The sequence below is a fragment of the Geotrypetes seraphini genome, chromosome 17 (assembly GCF_902459505.1).
Source record: "Geotrypetes seraphini chromosome 17, aGeoSer1.1, whole genome shotgun sequence".
Lineage (NCBI taxonomy): Eukaryota > Metazoa > Chordata > Amphibia > Gymnophiona > Dermophiidae > Geotrypetes > Geotrypetes seraphini.
Genome location: NC_047100.1, coordinates 3,423,439 through 3,437,221, shown reverse-complemented (window position 1 = coordinate 3,437,221; position 13,783 = coordinate 3,423,439). Strand labels below are relative to the sequence as shown.

Sequence of the window (13,783 nt, the reverse complement as noted above, 5' to 3'; positions counted from 1 at the left end):
GTTGGTTTTTTTTTTTAAACAAAAATAAAGGGAATCCAATAAGAAAAAAAGTGAAGAAATACGCGAGCGGGAAGGCAAAAATTAGTTTTTCAACCGCTGTTGAAAACACATGCGTCTTCTTCGCTCTGCGGAAACGAAGAAACTGGGGACCACGCTCTCCTCCGTCGGGCGGGAAGGCACTCGCGCATGCGCGGTGCGGCCAACTAGAACTTTCTAGTTAAAAAGGTCCGTACCGGGGCTCTGTCGGCGACGTCATCCATGCGTTAAGAATATGCTGCCTGCTTGTCCTGGGATAAAGGTAAGGATCAACCACGTGTGTCCCTTCTGCTATGGTTCTGAAGAGAACTGTATCCAAAAAGGCTTTATTAACCACGCACCATGTCCAAACAGTATGCTTGATACTTCTAAATTGATTGCTGCTGTTTTCCAGGTCTCGCCGTGCCTGGGTAGGTAGAACCGATGTTCCAGCTGTCATTCTGTGGCTTTCTTCAGGGTATGCTATAACCAACAAACTTTCCCACCAAAATTCAAATTCATGACCAACAGACCTCCCTGTTCTCAATCAGGTCAGCCACAAACTGCAGGCCTCACAGCACATCCTGAAGAAAGCCACAGCATGATGGCTGGAATGTCGGTTCTACCTACCCAGACGCGGCAAGACCCAGAAAACAGCAACATTCATGACACCAACTGCAGAAGCCTAAGAGAACACTTCTCTAAGTTGGTTGTTAGACACTAACCAGGCATTTTTGGTTCTACTGGTCATTTAAATCATTTTAAACTTTGGGCCCTTAAACGACTTATTAAATGACCCTTCTGTAATATTAGCTATAGAAAAATCCAAGGTGTTCAGGTTTCAACAAGTGGGGAAAACACAGCTCATGGATTTCTATTCAAGTCTTCGAGTATGAAATATCTGTATAAGCAAGAGAAGATAGGAAAAAAGAGAGGCACTTTGAACAGAACAGTGCTCAAACACTGGGCTGGTTTGGAAAGAAGAATAAAATGATGTAAGTAACTCTCATAAACAGCTTTCAAAGGATAACTTTTACAATTTAACCCAATGTATCACAAATTGTGTGCCGCAGCAAATTCCAGGTGTGTCCCGATGAGACCCGGTAAGGAGAAGAGGCGCTGGTTGACTGCTTATAGGATGTGCCTCTTGCAGCGAGAGGCGCATCCTGTAGGCAGGCAGCTGGCATCCATGACTTTCCTCCAGGATCCCCCACCAAAGTTGCAGCCGGATAGGCCTCCGTGCATGCATGCACGTGACATCATCGCATCGACGTCCGTGCACTTCAGGAACCTTCTGGCTGGGGCACTGGGTTTAGTGTGCCACCAGTCAAAAGGTTTGCGGAACATTGGTTTAACCTCAAGATGCCATTGGTCCAAGGCAGCAGGTACCGGCCATGCGTCACAGCTAGTAAGCAATATGTGGAACAGCTTTTGGGTCTGGCTTTCTAGGTATAGCACCAGAAGTGAAAAGTTATTTTTAAAAATACACTCTACTTTGTCTGGGTATTGTCTTCTTTTCATTTTATAACCAGGCTAAGGGAGGAGAAAATGAGACAGCAAAAGATCCATCAAGAGGAGAGACTGCGTCGTGCCTTGGAAAGAGCCCAAGCGGATACAAAGAAAACGGTGACTTGACTCAAGAGTTGGCAGTGATCACAATCATAGGGGGGGAGGGGGGTTAGTGGCATAGCGAGGGTAGGAGGTCCCCCCAAACCTGCTTGCCCCTTTCCATTCACTTTCCTTGTACTTCTAGTTGAAGTTGTTGCTCGTGGCAGTCAACGTGTTCCTCGTGACCCTGTCGGTTCTCCCTCTGACCTCACTTCCTAGGCATGGCACCTGGAAGTGACATAAGCGGGAGAGGCATCAGAATCCCCATCAGCTGAGCTGCCAGGAATCCCCAAATCTGTCTCAGCTGATGGAGATTCCTTTGCCACAATCAGCTGATGGAAGCCTATCGGGTTTTTTTTTTGGGTGGGGGAGAGATTTTGCTCTTTGTGTGGTGGGAGAGGGTCATGACCCTTGCAGGAGTGGCTCATGCCTTAAATTCTCCAGTGGTCTACTTTTCAGTTTGGGCACCTTTGTAGAACTTAAGATGCAATTCAAACCGGTCTAACTGCCGGCATCTAAGTTCCCTTTAGGAAAGCTTTGATTATGGCTGGGTATGTCCAGGTTGAAGCCCACCCATAACACACTTCCTAATATGCCCCTTTGATTTCTGGACACACAGCAATTTAGAAGTATAGGTGCATGTCCAGAAAGTTGGTTTGCTCTTAGGACATCCAAGTGCCAACTTAGGCTGGTTTTTGGACGTTTTAAAATTGTGATTTTGAGCCCCTTATTGTTTATTGCTATAACCTGAGTTAGATGTTGTCTGTTTTAACACTATGTACGTTCTTATGTATACCGCTTATATTTAAGCAGTCTATACATTTAAAAAATACATAAATAAGGACTGAGGTTGAGTTAGACATTAAAGAATGACACTGGCTGGTTTCCCACAGGGACAAATTCTGTCCCTGTGCCATTCTCTAGGCGGGATTGGCTGCTTCAAGCTTACAGAGAAGCAGCCACATTGCCTTGTTTTGCATATAGATCATTCTAGGCTGTTCCTTCAATAACCTTTCTTGTCTTTCCAGACTGGAAGGAGGTTGATATTTCGCTCTGATCCACCTGCTTCTAAGCAAAAAATAGAGAAGGAAGAGGAAATCGCAGTTAAAGAACTGGAAGAAACAAATTATTTTTTCAATTAGCAGGTGCTTATTAGAATGTGTTATGACGTGTAGCTGCCCAGTTCCTCTGAAACACACAATGTCTGATCAGTTTCACATTTTCTTGAAAAACTGGAACAGATCAAGGTGGGCTTTCAAGACAAAATACCACAAACAATTATGCTTTCTTTGTACTTGTATATACCTCTCCCTTCTGTGATCATGTGAAGGACTATTAAAACTGAGGCAAGAAAAAAAAAAACAACACACACCAGGCCGCCCCATGTTGTCTTAACAGTTTCTATTTCATGAAAATACTCCACAAGTTATAGAACCAATCTATACCTAAAAAACACAATATGCTGTGTATTAGTAATAAATATTCATTAATCTAAGTGAAGTGCTCAGTCACCAACCGATCCGTGCATAAAGTACCGTTAAAAGTACAAGCGCCGGTTGTACAACAGGGACCATCATAGGAGGCTATGGGAGTTTCAAATTCGGGGAGTCTTTATTGAGATGATCCCTGTTGTACAACCGGCGCTTGTACTTTTAACGGTACTTTATGCATGGATCGGTTGGTGACTGAGCACTTCACTTAGATTAATGAATATTTATTACTAATACACAGCATATTGTGTTTTTTTAGATATATATTGGTTCTATAACTTGTGGAGTATTTTCATGAAATTGACCTATTAACACAAGTAATTACTATTTAACTCCTTAATATTATTGAGTTTGATTAACAGTTTCTATGTCTGTCTTGCCTTAGTGGTTCTTATCTCCACAGCTTAAGTATAACCAGAGCCCTAAGCAAACCAATTTGTTGCCTCTCCCCCCCAAACCCCTTCACCTGAGTCTTTACATAAGAACAGACTTACTGGGTTAGACCAATGGTCTATCAAACCCAGTAGGCCAATTCTCAGTGGCCAATCCATGTCACTAGTACCTGGTAAAAACCCAAAAAGAGCAGCAACATTCCAGAATCCCAAAGAGTAACAAGATTCTAGAACCCCAAAGAATAGCAAGATTCCAGAACCCCAAAGAGTCCATATTTTAAACACTGTACCGGGCCATGGTACGCCCTCACCTGGAATACTGCGTCCAGCACTAGTCGCCGTACTTGAAGGACAAGGTACTACTCGAAAGGGTCCAGAGAAGAGCGACTAAAATGGTTAAGGCGCTGGAGAAATTGTCATACAGCGAGAGATTAGAGAAACTGGGCCTTTTCTCCCTCGAACAGAGGAGATTGAGAGGGGACATGATTGAAACATTCAAGATAATGAAGGGAATAGACTTAGTAGATAAAGACAGGTTTGTTCACCCTCTCCAAGGTAGGGAGAACGAGAGGGCACTATAAAGTTAAAAAAGGATAGATTCCATACGAACGTAAGGAAGTTCTTTTTCACCCAGAAAGTGATGGAAAACTGGAACGCTCTTCCGGAGGCTGTCGTAGGGGAAAACACCCTCCAGGGATTCAAGACAAAGTTAGACAAGTTCCTGCGGAACTAGAACGTGCACAGGTAGGGCTGGTCTCGGTTAGGGTGCTGGTCTTTGACCTGGGGGCCACCGCAGGAGCGGATTGCTGGGCACGATGGACCACTGGTCTGACCCAGCAGCAGCAATTCTTATGTTCTTAACTACTGAGACTTGTTCACCTATAACAGATTAAGCCAGGCATCTTTACACCATCTATAAATCGCTTCATAACATTAGGATTTTTTGTCAGGGTTAGCAAATCCCATATTCACCTCATATTAAAATCCCTTCATCGGTTACCAGTAAAGCTGAGAAGGAGAAATTAGGTTCTTACCTGCTAATTTACTTTCTTTTAGCTTCTCCAGACCAGTAGAGGTTAACTTTACGATTGGGTATATATCTAATCATGACCAGCAGGTGGAGACTGAAAACAAAACTTTGGGACAGTATATCCTAGCCCCTCCTCTCTATTTCCCTCAGTCTGCCGAATAGCCAAGCAGAACCAAGAACTGGAAAAACAACAGAGAGAAAAAACAATACTCCGAAAGGAGTAACAAATAACATACCCAAAAATGCTGTTGGAAAATGCAGAGGAGAAATTCCCGAAGGAAGAAGGTCCCCACAGCTCGCCAGCTAAGCCAGCCGAGCCACAGCCGCTGTTCTTCAATACTCCCCGGCCCTAGAAAAATACTAGAACCCGCAGCAAAAACCAAAAACTGCCCGCGCAACAGCCCCAACAACAACAACAACAGACAGGGTGGGGACCTCTACTGGTCTGGAGAAGCTAAAAGAAAGTAAATTAGCAGGTAAGAACCTAATTTCTCCTTCTTTAGCACTCTCCAGACCAGTAGAGGTTAACTTTACGATTGGGACGTACCAAAGCAGTCCCTCTCACGGGCGGGACCCCCGAAGGGCCGATACCAGAACACGCTCACCGAACACCGCGTCCCGACGCGCCTGAACATCTACCCGATAATGCCGAACAAATGAATGCAAGGAGGACCAAACCGCAGCCTTACAAATATCCACCGGAGGCACGAGCGACGACTCAGCCCAAGAAGCCGCCTGACCCCTAGTGGAATGAGCCTTGAGAAACTCCGGAACCGGCTTCTGACTCAGAAGATAAGCGGAAGCAATCATCTCCTTGATCCAGCGCGCAATAGTAGCCTTAGAAGCGCCAGCCCCCCGACGAGGCCCCGCCAGAAGCACAAAGAGATGATCGGAGCTCCGAAAATCCCGGGTCCGCTGCACATAAGCATGGAGGACCCGACCGACATCCAACTTGCGCAGCTGACGTTGCTCAGAAGAACCCTCCCGACTACCCAAGACCGGGAGGACCACCGATTGATTGACATGAAAAGGAGAAACTACCTTCGGCAGAAAGGAAGGAACAGGCCGCAAAACAACCCGCTCCTTCGAAAACTCCAGGAAGGGAGCCCTACAAGAGAAAGCCTGTAGCTCCGACACCCGTCTAGCGGAAGTAATGGCCACCAAAAAGACCGACTTCAGCGTAAGGTCCTTTAACGAACAGCCATCCAACGGCTCGAAAGGAGGGCGCACTAGAACAGAGAGAACCAGATTGAGATCCCAAGAGGGAATCGAGGGCCTTATGGGAGGCCTGAGCAACTTGGCCGCCCTAAGAAAGCGAATCACATCAGGAATGGCTGACAAACGCTGACCTGTCACCAGCCCCCGAAAAGCCGACAGGGCCGCCAGATGAACCCGAAGAGAAGACCAGGCCAGGCCCCTATCCAGGCCATCCTGCAAAAACTCTAGAATGTTAGGCAGAGAAGCGCGAAAGGAGACCACTCCCCGCGCTCGGCACCATTCCTCAAAAAGACGCCAAACCCGTACATAAGCCCGAGAGGTAGAAAGCCTCCGGGACCCCAAAAGTGTAGAGATCACCTTGTCGGAATATCCCTTCTTACTCAGGCGGCCCCTTTCAAGAGCCAAGCCGTAAGACAAAAGGGAGACGGGTCGAACATGGGAATGGGACCCTGCGTCAGAAGATCGCACCCGAGAGGCAGAGGAAGAGGATCCGCCACCAGATGCCTCACCAGATCCGCATACCACGGACGACGAGGCCAATCCGGAGCCACCAAAACCACCAGCCCCGGATGGCGAACAACGCGAAGCAGTACTCTGCCCACTAATGGCCAAGGAGGGAACACATACAACAGCCCCTCCGTTGGCCACGGTTGGACCAGAGCATCCAGACCCTCGGCCAGACCGTCCCTGCGACGACTGAAGAAGCGGGGTACTTTGGCGTTGCCACTTGTAGCCATCAGATCCATCAGGGGCTGCCCCCAAGCACGCACTAGCAACTGAAACGCCTCGGCGCCGAGACACCACTCTCCCGGATCCAAGAAGTGACGACTGAGGAAGTCCGCCTGAACGTTTTCTACCCCGGCAATGTGAGAGGCCGAGAGGTCCAGGAGATGCGACTCCGCCCAAACCATGAGCCGAGCCGCCTCCTGCGCCACCAGAGTGCTCTTGGTGCCCCCCTGACGATTGACATAAGCCACCGCCGTGGCATTGTCCAACAGGACTCTGACCGACTTGCCCAACAAAAGGGAGTGGAAAGCCAACAGCGCCAGCCGGACCGCCCTGGTCTCCAACACGTTGATCGACCAGGAGGCCTCCTCCGTGGACCAGGTTCCCTGAGCTGAGTGACCCAGGCACTGGGCCCCCCAACCCAGGAGACTCGCATCCGTAAGGAGCACCGTCCACTGCGGAAGATCCAGACCCACCCCCTGAACTAGGTGAGGGGTCCGGAGCCACCAACGCAGACTGCAGCGCGCCAAGCCTCGCAGGGGAACCGGGACATCCATCCCGTGCCTCTGGGGAGACCACCTCCGGAGCAGAGCATACTGGAGAGGACGCATGTGGGCCCGCGCCCACCTCACCACGTCCAGGGACGCCGCCATCGACCCCAGGACCTGGAGGAAATCTCGCGCCCGAGGACACCGGGACGCCAAAAGCAGGCGAATCTGAGACTGTAATTTGCTCACCCGGGCCTCTGGGAGGAAGACCTTCCCCAAGGAGGTGTCGAACAGCACCCCGAGGTACTCCAGACGCTGAGCCGGAACCAACCGACTCTTGGAAAGGTTGACCACCCAGCCCAGCGACCGGAGAAACTCCACTACCCGAGCCGTAACCCGGGAGCTTTCCTGCAACGACTTGGCCCGAATTAACCAGTCGTCCAGGTAGGGGTGTACCAGGATGCCCTCCGCCCGCAAGGCTGCCGCGACGACCACCATCACCTTGGTGAACGTCCGGGGAGCCGTGGCCAGCCCAAAGGGAAGCGCACAGAACTGATAGTGCCGACCCAAGATCGCAAAGCGCAGGAAACGCTGATGAGAGGCCCGAATAGGAACATGCAAGTAGGCCTCCGTCAGATCGAGAGAAGTGAGAAACTCCCCCGGCTGAACCGCCAGAATGACCGACCGCAGCGTTTCCATACGGAAAGAGGGAACCTTGAGAGCCCTGTTGACCCCTTTCAAATCGAGGATGGGCCGAAAAGTCCCCTCCTTCTTGGGCACCACAAAGTAAATGGAGTACCTGCCCGTGCCCCACTCCGGGGGGGGCACCGGAACTACTGCCCTGAGATCTAGCAAGCGCTGAAGGGTCTGGCGAAACGCCAGCGTCTTCCCAGGAGTCTGACATGGAGAAGCGAGGAAAAAATCCGGCAGAGAGCGGGCGAACTCCAGGGCATAACCGTCCCGCACCACCTCCAGGACCCACTGATCGGACGTGATCTCGGCCCATTTGGGAAAAAAGTCGCGCAGCCGGGCCCCCACCGGAACCAAGGGGGGCGCCGGCAAGGCGTCATTGTGCAGGACGGGAAGCGGGGGAACCGGCGGAGGGATTCCCTGCCCCCCGACGGGCCCCCCCGAAAGGGCTGCATGCGCTGGAAGAACCGACCCCGGGAAAACCCCGGAGACTGGAAAGAAGCAGCCCCACGCCCAGGGCGATACTTGCGAAATTCCCGCAAACGCCCCCGGGCCGCACCACCCCGAGACGCCGGGCGGGCACGGTCCTCCGGCAAACGGGGAACTTTCGAGTCCGACAGAGTCTGAATCAACTTATCCAAGTCCTCTCCAAATAAAAACGACCCCCGAAAGGGAAATTTAGTAAGCTTAGCTTTGGACGCAGCATCCGCCGCCCAAGCGCGCAGCCACAACACACGCCTTGCGGCCACGCCAAAAGCCATGGACTTAGCCGAGATCCGCACCAAGTCATACAGAGCATCCGAGAGGAATGAGGCAGCCATCTCAATCTTCGCTACCTCCTGATCCACCAGAGACCAGTCGTCAGACTCTCGATCCAAGACCCGCTCCGCCCACCGAAACACGGCACGAGCGACCAGTCCCCCACAAATAGCCGCCTGGACCCCAAAGGCAGAGACTTGAAAATTTTGCTTAAGGATGGTCTCCAATTTGCGCTCCTCAGAGTCCCGCAAGGCAGAACCGCCCTCAACAGGCACGGTATGCCGCTTGGAAATAGCCGAGACCACCGCATCCACGACTGGCGAAGCTAACGTAGCCCGATCCCCTTCAGGAATGGGATACAGGCGAGCCATGCTGCGCGCCAGCCGAAACGGCGTCTCCGGCGTTTTCCACTGCTCAAGAATAATATCCCGAATATCCTGATGCATAGGAAAAGAGCGGGAAACGGAACGGATCCCTCGTAACAGAGGGTCCCCCACATGCGGAGTCTCCGGCGGCGCGTCCTCAAAACGCAAAGCCGAAGAAACCTGTTGAATAAGGTCAGGCAGCTCATCTCTCTGAAAAAGGCGCACCACGGACGCCTCGTCACTGGAGAACGGGAAACCCGACACCCCGCCGCCAGCTTCCGTCCCCTCCAGAGGGTCCTGGAATTCCTCAGAAGGGTCCAGGTCCTCCTCCAGACCGACACGTTCCTCCGACCACAAATCCTCGTCCCACGACACCCGCGGACGCTTGGACAAGAGAGGCGGCGGAGGGGACGTCACGTCAGACGAGAGAGGCAAAGCCGCAGGGAGCGCGGAGGAAACCCCACCCCCCGAGACCCCCTGGGCGCAACCGGGACCCCCAGCCGCCTGAAAATAGGCTTTGCATAATGAAAAGAAAAAATCAGGGGAAAAACCCCCCGAGGGTCCCAAGGGACTCCCTGCCACAGCAGGGGACCCAGCAGAAACCTGCCCCTGCTTAGCCAAAACAGGGGGAAGGTCACCTGAGGTGGAAGACAAAATGGAGGGGCCAGACAGAGAAGATGGCGTCTTTCCCGCCAAAACAGCTCCCTCCATAGCCTGCAGCGGCTGAGAGACCTGAAAAGTCTCAGCCGCTAAAACAGGCAAGCCGGCATCAGCTGTCAAAATATCAGCTGAGAGGGAATCCTCTAAAACCCGACCGTCGGCGGCTCGGGGAATCCCTCCGTGGGCGGACGGAGAAGACCGGGCTTCTCCACCGTTCCCTGCCGACTCGCGAGGCACCATCGGCGGGGAGCTCTGGGCGCCTGCAGCCGCTGCCGACGGAGCTCCTCCACCGCACCGGCCTGAACACCGCTTGCACAGGCCGGCCGCGAGTGCCTCGCGTCTGGAGCACAATGAGCACTTTTTCCCTTTAGAAGTGCTCATTGCTCCATACGCGACCTAGCTGTAAAAAAGTGCCGGTTAGTTGAAAAAATACAGTAAAATACAGTTTTCTTAAAGGGATACAACCCTCCAGACCAGCACTACCTCAGGATTTTTTTTTTTTTTTTTTTTTTACAGAACAGACTCCACAGGCTCTCGAAGCAATATGCCTTGCTTGATTTAGGGGGCAAGGCTTACTGCTGAGGCTCCTCTAAAAAAATATGGGGAGGTGGAGGAAGTGGGGGGAGGGACCCCGCTCGTGACCCGCCGGGTTTGACACCCCCGAGGTCGGACGAACCCCCAAACAGAGTCCGCCCAAGCTCCGTCCGGCTAAAAACAGGGACAATAAACCACCTAAACAAATTCCAACAGCCCTACCAAGGGAGATGGGTACAGATCACTCAACACCTGCTGGAGACTGAAAGAAGACTGAGGGAAATAGAGAGGAGGGGCTAGGATATACTGTCCCAAAGTTTTGTTTTCAGTCTCCACCTGCTGGTCATGATTAGATATATACCCAATCGTAAAGTTAACCTCTACTGGTCTGGAGAGTGCTAAAGAATTTGTTTTTAATGTACTTGCCTTTGTGCATAAGGTATCACATACTGGCCACCAGTCTACTAATTCCTAGTACACTTCGCAGGGGTTAGGGGCAGAGCCAGCCTACGAATGTTGAAAATATATATATATAAAAAATCACGGGTATTGAAACCGCAGATTTGGAGGGAGAAGTGTATTTTAAATCAACTTGTGTTACGCCTACCCTCTCACTTCCAATTACAATTAAAGAGAAATGTATTTCTTTGGACTAGTTCTACCAGATTTAAGGGGTGGGGGAGAAGAGTAAATTAATATAGTTTAGATCAGCTGTAAAAACTAAAAACAAACCCTTTTTAGAGAAGCATTTGGAAAGGTATGAGAATACATTTGACTGGTGTGGGCTTTAAGAGCGAGGCTAGTCTTAATTTTTGCCATCTCTCTTTGCATTCCCTTTAGTACCTAACCCCTTCTCCTCTTCTGCAGCATTTTATTATATAGATTGCTTTGTTATGCTTGAACACAAATTTAAATTATCTGTTTTACTGTATCTATTCTTTTTTTTTTATTTTTAAATTAACTGGTATTAAGGCTCTCCAAAACAGGATATGAGCGTCCTTTAAACTTTTTTTATTACACTTGGAATATTTTCAGGCATGACAACGTACAAAATGTCTCTAGAAAATTTTGCCATGGGTGCAAATGAGTTAGGAATTCATTTGCAACAACAGATAATAACCCACAGGGCCCTCGATGAATTACATCAGAGACCCGATATAATGCAAGGCCACTTCCAATGCAGTCAAGAGATGGACCCTTTTTTTCTTTTTGCTATTATTCTTTGGACCCTCGTATAATGTGGTCAAATATCTTGGACCCCATCATCAGCATTATATGGGGGGGAATCTTTGGTGTACAATGCTATGAAACGGAGCAAAAGCTACAAATGATTCAATGCTGATATAACAGAAGGGACCAGAAAGAATCCTTAAATGATCTAAACAAGAGAAGGATGGAGAAAAGGGACATAAAAAAAGCTTTATTAGGGATTTGTATTTATTACAAAGTAAAATAAGGTCCATTTAGAAAACTCACCCTAAATAGAACCACTCCTTTACCATTTCTTACTCACAGTATCTTAAAACAACAGGTACAACACCACAGAATACAAGCAGTCCACACAGTAGAAGAGGGGAAAGTAAACAATATACCTTCCAGATTAGAGACATTAAACAAAAGAGTCATATGTACCCCTGCATATAGAAAAAGGCACAAAAATATTTCCAAGTAACCCTGTAAGACGTTCATACCAACAGAACTATAAAAATTAAATAAATATGTGCAAGATTTATAAAGATCACAAAATTGTTTTGCTTGGCATTTCACTCTATAAAAATAAAACATTGTGATTTAGAATGCACAAAATTATAAAAAACAAACCAAAAAAAGGGAGGTCAACCTCAATATCAAATATCTAGGCATGATTTTCAAGGCAGGCAAGTACACCAATTCGTTCTTGTAATTTCCAGAATATGTGGTCAATGTTTTTATTTTACCAAAGTTCAGTTTCATGTGTTACACGTTAATTTCAAAACAAGTTTCAACAGTTTCCACTGTTTGTAAAAACTTGGTGCTTTTTGGTGAGAGGGACCATTAAAAAAAAAAAACCCAAAACCCCACACCACCATATCCACTATTCAAGCAGCATGAACAGGTTTGATTTCAGGAAATTGTTTTGTAATCTGCTTACTTGGAATAATGTGTTTTAGGCTAAATCCAGATCATTAAAGCACAGATGGAGCTAAGCATCTTTTAGTATATTTTAAAAAAGATTCCAAAGGGCTTTCAAAATGCCAGCAAGGAATACTCAAGATATGTATCTGCATACATATTGTTGCAGAGTCAAGCTAACGTGCATATTTTGGTTAGCAGCCTTCAAAGACCAGTGCTGGCAAGTGGTACTTCACATATTCATGTAACTCTTACAACATGCTGTTACCACCCCAAAGAGCTTACAACTAAGCCACTGTAGTTTTAACTATCCAAGTACAGCTGGATAAGCTTAAGGCACAGGGAGGTAAAGCAACTTGCTCAATATGAAACAATAAACTATAGTATACAAGAAACTGTAACTGTGGCCCCCCGGTGCCAACCGAGCACCACAGCATATCTGCCACATGCACGGGTCATGATTTCAGGGTGCAGTCCTAGCCAGGAATTCAACAGGTTCCAAATCAGACGAGACAAACGTCTTACAGAAGGGAACAGCAGTGAGCTCAGACTCATTTATAACAAGCCTGTGTTCTACTGATCACACTGTCTTGTGCAAGAAGCATAATCCAGTGCATTAAAAAATAAATTAAAAAAACCCACAGAGATATGGCAATAAAAGCAAAGGGCAGATCCCCTTTCCACTTCCTAACTTCTGGAAACGTTAAGTACAACAGAGCTGAGCAGAACAGCGTCTTCAGTGAGCACGAGATGTTCCTTGAATGCTTCATAAGGCAACTGCTGGGTTTGTTGCTAGAGAACTGTACGAGGCAATTTTGAGCAGTATTTCCTTAGGCACTTGCTTGTCACTGCAGAGCCAAAAAGAGAAATGTGTCCCAGGCATGCAAGGAAGGGTTCTAAAAGACAGTGTTGGACAGTCACTTTCATCCAAACCATATGTAAAATTCTGTATAATCTTTAAAAAAAAGAAGCGCAAGTCTTACAATTCTTTGGCAAATAAAGAATTGTCTGGCAGCAAGTTCTGATCTGATTCCACCTTAGCAGTCTCTATTCCAAATCCTGTAGATTTATGGTGCTTCCGGTAAACTGTGAGTTATCTGAACCAGCATCCTCCTCTGCTGGAGTGTGAGGATCCTAAAATAATTGTTCCATGATGTTAATGCAAAATAGTGTTAACAAATTAGATTCATAATGATATTTTGCCTCTGAGTCAGATCCTAATAAACTCCACAACCCCCTCCCCCCACCACCCATACTCTATTTTATTAAGTCTAGCAATGCTCAGCAAAGTGTTGGTTTCCTAAAGCAAATGCTACAGTAAATTCTGGGAATGCATGTGAACTGACACCATTGCTCCCACCCAACGAGTCCTTTCATAGGTCTACTTCCTGTTAGGCCCTTTACCATCAACATCTCAGCAATATGCATGCAGACTGCCACACAGCACAAGGAATTAGTGACCCTTTTCTATATCACAGGGTGAGCAGCAGAAAGAGGAGCTACAGTTTCCAAGGCCCTATAGGCAGATAAAGAAGCCATTATAACATTTCAATAAGCTCTACAGATTGAGTACAGTAAAACCTTGGTTTGCGAGCATAATTCATTCCGGAAGCATGCTTGTAATCCAAAGCACTCGTATATCAAAGCGAATTTCCCCATAGGAAATAATGGAAACTCAGACGATTCATTCCACAAC

At 48.2% G+C, this 13,783-nt stretch overlaps 2 protein-coding genes across 11 annotated transcripts in view; one reads left to right on the top strand and one right to left on the bottom strand.

The window, feature by feature from the left end:
- Positions 1 to 3,007, top strand: part of CFAP100 (cilia and flagella associated protein 100) — a 34,027-nt gene extending 31,020 nt beyond the window's left edge. For all 7 annotated transcript variants that reach the window (XM_033925819.1, XM_033925820.1, XM_033925817.1 and 4 more), the window contains 2 exons: positions 1,548 to 1,641; positions 2,652 to 3,007. In XM_033925819.1, coding sequence (XP_033781710.1) covers positions 1,548 to 1,641; positions 2,652 to 2,765 — 208 coding nt within the window. In that variant the 3' untranslated portion in view covers positions 2,766 to 3,007. The remainder of the gene's footprint in view (positions 1 to 1,547; positions 1,642 to 2,651) is intronic.
- Positions 1 to 13,783, bottom strand: part of ZXDC (ZXD family zinc finger C) — a 50,186-nt gene that overhangs the window by 22,558 nt on the left and 13,845 nt on the right. For 2 of the 4 annotated variants that reach the window (XM_033925810.1, XM_033925812.1), the window contains exon 10: positions 11,376 to 13,221. The exons of the other annotated variants lie outside the window; for them this stretch is intronic. In XM_033925810.1, the coding sequence (XP_033781701.1) occupies positions 13,135 to 13,221 (87 nt within the window). In that variant the 3' untranslated portion in view covers positions 11,376 to 13,134. Of the gene's footprint in view, positions 1 to 11,375; positions 13,222 to 13,783 lie in introns of those variants that run through there. 4 annotated transcript variants of the gene reach the window in all.